Source organism: Megascapheus bottae, chromosome 16 (genome assembly GCF_031878675.1).
Source record: "Megascapheus bottae isolate mThoBot1 chromosome 16, mThoBot2.hap1, whole genome shotgun sequence".
NCBI classification, from domain to species: domain Eukaryota; kingdom Metazoa; phylum Chordata; class Mammalia; order Rodentia; family Geomyidae; genus Megascapheus; species Megascapheus bottae.
The window spans coordinates 8,867,324-8,875,538 of NC_143524.1; the positions used below are offsets into that span (position 1 = coordinate 8,867,324).

General features: G+C 37.6%; 1 protein-coding gene across 1 annotated transcript; it reads left to right on the top strand.

The window, feature by feature from the left end:
- Nucleotides 1-3,772: 3,772 nt before the first annotated feature.
- Nucleotides 3,773-7,948, top strand: LOC150052600 (olfactory receptor 5B2-like). The gene is made up of 2 exons (XM_090349167.1): nt 3,773-3,919; nt 6,953-7,948. The coding sequence occupies exons 1-2, from the start codon at nt 3,773-3,775 to the stop codon at nt 7,946-7,948; spliced, it is 1,143 nt and encodes a 380-aa protein (XP_090205293.1).
- The last annotated feature ends 267 nt before the right edge of the window (nt 7,949-8,215 follow it).

Here is an 8,215-nt window from a genome sequence, read left to right on the forward strand (position 1 = left end):
AATCAACTGGTTAGTCTACATTCTGAACATTTTTCATTGTGATTTAATAACACTACATTTACTTTGCTGACAGCATTTATTACTCCAGTGATGATAGGTAGAACTTTCTGTCACTATCTGCATATGAATAAGGAAATGTCTTTGATTTCTAGTGACAGAAATGAAATGAGCTGGAATTCAGTAAGCTTCTACTAAAAGAATGAACTGGGTCACGATGATTTGAGCTTAAGACTTTCTTAGTTATTTCTTCATTCTGAATGTTTCTACGGAGCCTATTTATATCAAAAGACCATTAAGTCAAAAGCTTGAGGGAAGCAACTGCTGTAGACACAACTTGTTTTAGCCATTGCATTAGATTTCGTATATGTTCAGATTTACTTTTCACAGCTCTGTGAAATAAGTACTCTGGATACTGGATGGTTACCCTGGAATTAAAAAGTGGCAATCATGTTCTCCAGTGCTAACCAAGCAGTTAATCAATTGAACTAATCTATATAATGTAGGTAAATTACTGAATAACATTGATTTGTAAGAGTGTAAATGATCTCCTGGAAATATACTTCCAAATGGTCACATTGTTTCTATAGATTTGCCTTCCGATTCTCCTTAACTTTCATTTCACTGTCCCACTCTTTCTCTCATACACACACAATCCAACAGCCTATATCCTTGTATATAACTTTTCGATTGCATTTTATTGTTTACTGATTCACATTAAATGAATGTCATTTTCAGCACACAGCCTTTTTACGTTTTTATACTTTTATCTGTATAAAGCTACTGTCTCATCTGTTAACAGCAGGTGGGGTGATGATAATGGTAATAGTAGCAATGGTAAGTCGCATTTGATATTAATCAGTACTTTCTATGAAATTGAGATCGACGTAAGCATTCAAAATGACTTAGTTTTATCACTTAAATGGATAAAACATTATTAATAAAATGGTACACATGAGGAAAGTAACACATAAAAAAGTTAATTGACCTACAGTTTCTGGAATGGTACATAAAGATTCTCTGTTCTATGCTATTCATCATGGGTTATAATCACATTCAGGACTACAAATAGTGCTGAAATAAATAAAGTATCTTTTGGCATGCTTGTGTCACTTGTTGGAATATATATTTATCACGAGATCCGTGGATCATATTATAGTTCTGTTTTTAATTTTTGATGGTTCATCTCATTGTTCAAAATGGTTGTACTAACATATCTTCACCAGCAATGTGCAAACTTTCCTCCATAGTCTCACCAACATTTAACTTTGGTTTTTTTGATAGTAATTACAATTACTGGAACGAGATGATATTACCTGATAATTTATGATGTTGAACCAAATTCAGTTGTCTCTTGGCCATTTATGTCTTTGTTTTTAAAAACATTCCATTTCATTTTATTTTATTGTAAAGATGTTGTACAAAGGGGCTACAGTTACATAAGTAAGATAATGAGTGCATTTCTTGTTGAACTTTGTTACCCCCTCCCTAGTTTTTTCCACTTTCCCTCCCCTTCTCCCCAACTCCCCTTCCTCCCCACAAGCTGCCAAGTTCATTTCCAATATATTGCCTTGTGAGTATTGCTGTTGCATGGGTTCACCATTTGTCCTTTGTCTCACTTTTGTTGTTCCCCTTTCCTTTCCCAGATCAGAGTTGTCTGTTCAGGTCTTTCCCATTTTTTTTGCCAGTCCTGGGCTTGAGCTCAGGGCCTGAGCACTGTCCTTGGACTTTCTCAAGGCTAGAGCTTTACCACTTGAGCCTCAGCACCACTCCAGCTTTTTTGTATGTATGTGGTACCGAGGAATTGAACCTGGGCCTTTGTGAATGTTAGGCAAGCACTCTACCACTAGGCCAAACTCCCAGCCCTTTCCCATGTTTTAACTGGATTATTTTATCTTTGCCACTGAGCTGTTCTTCTGCATACTAGATAATAACCGTGTTGTCAGGTGTATACCTATGAATAATTTTCCTATTCTGTAGGTTGTCTCTTTTGGGTACCAACTTGAGGTTTTTATTGACACATGAAGTAATTAAAGATGTCTTATACGGTCAAATATAGCCTAATGGAAAAGTAACCAGGATTCAATCATGAAAATGAAGAAAAGAAGGAAGGAAAGAAAGAAGGAAGGAAGGAATGGAGGGAGAGGAGGAGGGAGGAAGGGAGGGAGGGAGGGAGCAGAAAGTGCAGAGATATAGAAAAAAAATACCAGAGACAAGAGGAAAAGAAAAAATAAAATCATGCAAAACAAAGGTCACACACATATATATATATATATATATATACATATACATATACATGGGATAACAAATCAAGAGATCTAATGTACAATATGAAGGCTATAATTAATATTTTACTTGGTATATTGGCTGATAGATTTCAGATGAACATATACACAGGAAACTATGTGTATATCCTTTTGCTTGACTGCTTCTCATGTATTACATATAACTATGTATACACACACATAGTCGTGACTATGTTGATATCAGAAGCAGAATATTTCTGCGTGAAATTAGAAATCTATATCCGTGATGAATAAAGACACAAAAATCCTTTATAAAATATTAGCAAATTAAATTCAGCATGTCATTACCAAATGAGAATCATCCCAGGAATCCAAGGATGGTTTAATATATTCAAATTAATACTATAACACACATTAACAAAATGAAGGACAAGATCTCTATAATCAATCATTTCAACAGATGCAGAAGAATCATTTGACAAAATGCTCCTTAAGAACAACTCAATAGGGGCAGGGAGTTTGGCCTAGTGGTAGAGTGCTTGCCTAGCATGCACAAAGACCCGGGTTCGATTCCTCGGTACCACATTCATAGAAAAAAGCTGGACGTGGTGCTGATGCTCAAGTGGTAGAGTTCTAGCCTTGAGAAAGTCCCAGAACAGTGCTCAGGCCCTGAGCTTAAGCCCAGGACCGGCAAAAAAAAAAAAAACCTCAATATATTTACTATGAACATGTATAAAGCCCATATATAAGAAGAAAACATCAAACTTAGTGGTCAAAGATTTCAAAGTTTTCCTTTTGAGATTAGAAATAAGACCAGACAGAAGATAATATTGATAATATTGATTTTTTGCCAGTCCTTGGGCTTGAACTCAAGGCCTAAGCACTGTCATTGGGCTTTCTCAAGGCTAGAGCTCTACTACTTGAGTCACAGCACCACTTCTGGTTCTCTGTACATACGTGGTACTGAGGAATTGAACTTGGGTCTTTGTGCATGCTAGGCAAGCACTCTACCACTAGGCCAAACTCCCAGCCCAGTACTGAATTTTTGAAGAGATAAATTAGGGGTATCATAAATGAAGGGATTCCAAATATTAAAGGTTAAGCATTCAGTATTGATTGTAGGAGGATAATTTATAGGAAAACAAAACTCACTTGCCTAAAGATATAAGAAAATTTGTAAGTTGCCAGGCACAGATACAATTCATTTTATTATTTCTCAATTAAAGATAAGGAAACCTAGTTCAGCAATTGGATTTAAAGTCCCATATCCCTGAATCACGTGTTTATTCATTATAACCTGAAGAAATAAGGAGATATTATTTCTGATACTTCCAAACTTCATATGGGCCTTATATTTAATTGTAACACCTTAAAGAATAAATATGAAAAAGTAAAACTCTAAAAGCTATGACTGACCTAAACAAAGTAAGTTTAGGATATCAACACTCATAATAAATATTCCTGATGTATGCAAATTGTACCATACCAAAGCTGTGAGGTTTAAAAAAAAGCAATGACAATTACTGCACATGTATAGGTGTTCTTTAACACATTCAGCTGTCCCCGTGTTCGGTTTAACATTCTCTTCCCTAAGTAGGTTGGCGGCAGATGAAGGGACCTTCGAGGGGGACTCCCCTGAGAGCTTTGCAGTTGTGGAACTTTCACCTACTTTCCCAGTTGCTTAATTCTGAAATCCCACAGGGACTCCACGTGACATCATTTTAAAGTGGCCAGTGTGTGAACAGAGTATATAGTCTTCATTTACTGAAATCGATGGCTTTATTGTACAGCAATCCTTTCCTCCAAACACGATTTTCAGTGTGGCTTGTAAGCCCTGGGAAAGATGGTCCATTTTATTAATTCTCAATTACAAATAAGGAAACGAAGCTCAGCAGATGGTCAACAACTTTTCTACGAACATGATTACATGCCTGATAGGCATGAGATTGTATGTGCTAGAGATTTAGAGTCCTTTTGACTTGTTTTTCCCAGGATGAATCTGACTTCAGCTGCACAACTCAAGATTTCCTTTCCCTTCTTTTCAGGGTGCAAGGTAAGCGTCTGTATTCAATGAACTTATTAGTGAAAAATAAATTTGTGACCAATGATGAAGCAATGGAACAATAAAATAAAACGAGCCCAGATCGGGCTGAATACTTTTTTCTCAAATTTTGACAAAGGTCTGGGATTCAAATTCTTTGAAGTATTTTATTTTACTCAGTAGACAGTACAGTGATATGAAATTACAAGCAGGAAATAGCAAGACCTAGGATATATGATTAAGCAGGTTTTAATTATCTCATTAAAGTAGGCTGTGCCATCATTGAAAAGGTAGCTCAGCCAGAATCAAAAGACACTTTATTAATGTCTGCAGATTAATTCTGAAACTACCAAATACATACACTTTCCCAACTTAATTTCCCAAAGTCTGGCCCTTTCGCTATATATTGATGCAGAAAATGTGTTATACAATGATTAAAAGCACATTCAAAAGAACCAATGAAATGTTAATTAGCATCTTGAATGTTGTGGATGAGGCATAGAATTTTAGGAAAGCATCTAACCTCCCAACACTTCCATTTTCCTTAATGGTGAATGAAGCTGCATGGGCATTCCATCTCTTTCCCCAGTGCTACCTGTATTAACTTTTAGATACCACTCATCTAAAGCATTGTTTGCACACAAACTGGCTTTATGTAGTTATTTTTAGCTATGAGAAACCTTTTCGTGTACAGGAAGTTTATTCTGCTACTAAAATCACCAAGATTGTTTGGGAAGATAAATTTGTTTTCTGTACATGAACTGGGACATGCTTATATCTCTTCCTGCATCTCTTTTACAAATAATCAATTTGCAACTTAGAAATGTGAGCTCTGATGATCACATTTCAACAACCCCTTATGTTAAGATAATGTATTCTACAGTGTTACATTCACTGTAGTAGATCATCTAATGATTGAAACTAATGCTGCACTTGCTAGAACTTACAAATATGCCACCTCATATAGTAAAAGAGAATGGGTATATGTGATTAAGTTAAAGGTACTGAGATGGTAAGCTTTATACACATGGGATGAAAGCAGGACTTCCTCAGTAAGACCCAGGACCACAATACTGGCATCAAAAAGGAAGGAAGGAAGGAAGAAAGGAAGGAAGGAAGGGAGGGAGGGAGGGAGGGAGGGAGGGAGGAACGAAGGAAAAAAAAGTGATCAAACTTGCACTGCTACATGATAGTAGTTCACAAATGCAATCTTAGCTATGCAGGAGGCTAAGATTGGAGGATTTCAGTTTGAACCCAGCCTGAGCAGGAAAGTCTGTAAGGAAAAAAAAAGCAAAGGAAAAGGAAAATCACAATGTGAGATTACCAACACCGGGCTGTGTTGTTGGTGACTCTATTTTCCCTGAGCAGTATGGAGGAGGTTGTTTTAAACAAGTGATAAGATTAGAGTTCAGAGGTATGGACTCATTGTGATGGTGCTTAGCTCACTACTGTGCTATTTTCAAATGCTGTTCTCCTTTAACTCTTACAATAATTTCTTAGCAAGCTCCAAATGCCTCATTAACACTACATATGGGTTTAAGAAAAGCTTAGAGAACTTAATATAAGGTCAATGTCATTCAGGTAATGAAGAACAGAATCAGACATGAGTCCAAACAGACATTTTCCCAGAGCCCCAGGTTTTATGCATGATAGTATACTTAGCATTCAGAATTAGTTTTGTTTACTGCACATGCTTCTAATGATGCATTTATGCCACTACATCTATTAGGAATTTATTTGTGAGTTGCACTATTGTGCAACTCCAGGCACAAGGCTTACCACAATAGAGAGATTTGATAAAAAATTAACAATAGTAAAAATCAGTTTATTGTAGAGAAATGATACTGCCTCTTCAGGTCCTGTGCCTTGTGTTTTAATTGATCCTTCCTTTGGTGCTAAAGTTCTCCTAGACATTTTCTATATGAAATTCTTATTGTATGTATGATTGACATTTACATATTTGTGTTGCTGTTCTATAGTTTTCAGTGTCGTTGTTTTCTTCATTTATTTTTGTATTTATTCAGTTGCTTGAAGAACAGACATGCTAACTCTAATTTGAATATGTTATACCTTATACATGCATGGAAATGGCATAAGTTACTAATATTTAAAATTTTCTATGGCTAGGTGCTGGCTAAAATAAAACTGAATGTAAAAAGTATTCAAGTTTACTAACAGCATCTATCATCTTATTTGGGTCTAAGCTGTGGACTTGTCTTATACTCTCTGTAAAGAATAATTTAGCCCTAACTAAACACTAAACACTATCTGTTACAAGTCACTTCATCTAAAAAAAGGAAAAATAACAAATTAACCAAACAGGCTTGTAGAGAAGATTAAGTGAAGACACGGAAGTGCCAACAATTATTGACAAAAAGTCGTAGAAAATAGATTTACTCTTATGCATGGGATCTTAGGAAATTTACTAGCTTTGCTACAACTTACTTGATATCTATATAAAAATTAAAAATTGAAAATGATGTGTGCAAACACTGCTTCTTCAAAGGTCTGATACTACATAGGTAAGTTTTCACTAAATTACACTGCCATCAGACACTTTTAGATCAATATACTACTTATGAAACAAATTATTATTATTGTTGTGATAGAACATGGCTTTCACACTTCAATAGGGACGCCATCCTATTCTTGACTTATTTTGCTACAGAAGACCTTTGATTCTAACATACGTCTAGTGGAGAATGGTACGGAGGTGAGTGAATTCGTCCTCTTGGGATTGACTGGTGACCCAACACTCCAGGCTCCTCTCTTTGTAATATTTACCCTCATCTACCTCATCACCATGATTGGAAACCTAGGAATGATCCTGGTGATCCTGCTGGACTCCCGTCTCCACACCCCCATGTACTTTTTCCTCGCTAACCTATCTCTGGTGGACTTTTGCTCTTCCTCCACGGTCACTCCCAAGGTTATGGCTGGGCTCCTGCTGGGAGACAAGGTCATGTCCTACAATGCGTGTGCCACTCAGATGTTCTTCTTTGCAGCCTTTGCCACTATGGAATGCTACTTCTTAACCTCCATGGCCTATGATCGCTACATGGCAGTGTGCAGACCCCTCCATTACACCACCATCATGACAAAAAGTGCCTGCACTCGTCTGGCCATAGGTTGCTATGTCATTGGTATTCTGAATGCATCTGTGCAGACTGGTGACACGTTCTGCCTCTCTTTCTGTATGTCCAATGTGGTCCATCACTTCTTCTGTGACCTTCCAGCAGTCATGACGCTGGCTTGTTCTGACAGGCACACTACCGAGCTGATTCTTATTCTCATGGCCAGCTTCAATGTGTTTGTTGCCCTCTTCATGATCTTCATTTCCTACCTGTTCATCTTTAGAACAATTTTAAAGATGCACTCGAGCGAGGGATCCCAGAAGGCTTTATCTACCTGTGCTTCGCACCTCGTTGCAGTCTCCATCTTCTACGGAACCGTGATCACTATGTACCTGCAGCCCAGCTCCAGTCATTCCATGGACACAGACAAGATTGTGTCTGTGTTCTACACCGTGGTGATTCCCATGCTGAACCCCCTGGTCTACAGCCTGAGGAACAAGGAGGTCAAAAGGGCAATCAAAAAGATAGTAGAAAACCGGGCAACGTGGCTCACACCTGCAATCCTAGCTACACAGGACGCTGAGCTCTGAGGATCGCCATTCAAAGACCGTCAGGACACTAAAGATCCTGAGACTGCTACCTCCAATTACCCACCAGAAAACCGAAAGTGGTGTTGTGGCTCCAGGAGTGGGGTGGTAGCCTTGAGCTGAAGAGCTGAGGGACAGCATCCAGGCCCAGAGTTCAAGCCCCAAAACCAAGCAACCAACCCAAAAAAATATTGTAAAGAAGGGAAAATATCAAAATATCTCCTCTAGATTTGATCCTTTAATCGTGTCAATCCACAATAACTTGTCATC

What these genes read in the sequence shown, in the direction of transcription:
- LOC150052600 (XM_090349167.1), top strand. Translation starts at nt 3,773, where the DNA reads ATGTATAGGTGTTCTTTAACACATTCAGCTGTCCCCGTGTTCGGTTTA. An exon ending in AACTTTCACCTACTTTCCCA is followed by an intron (nt 3,920 to 6,952) that starts GTTGCTTAATTC and finishes ATTTTGCTACAG; the next exon opens with AAGACCTTTGATTCTAACAT.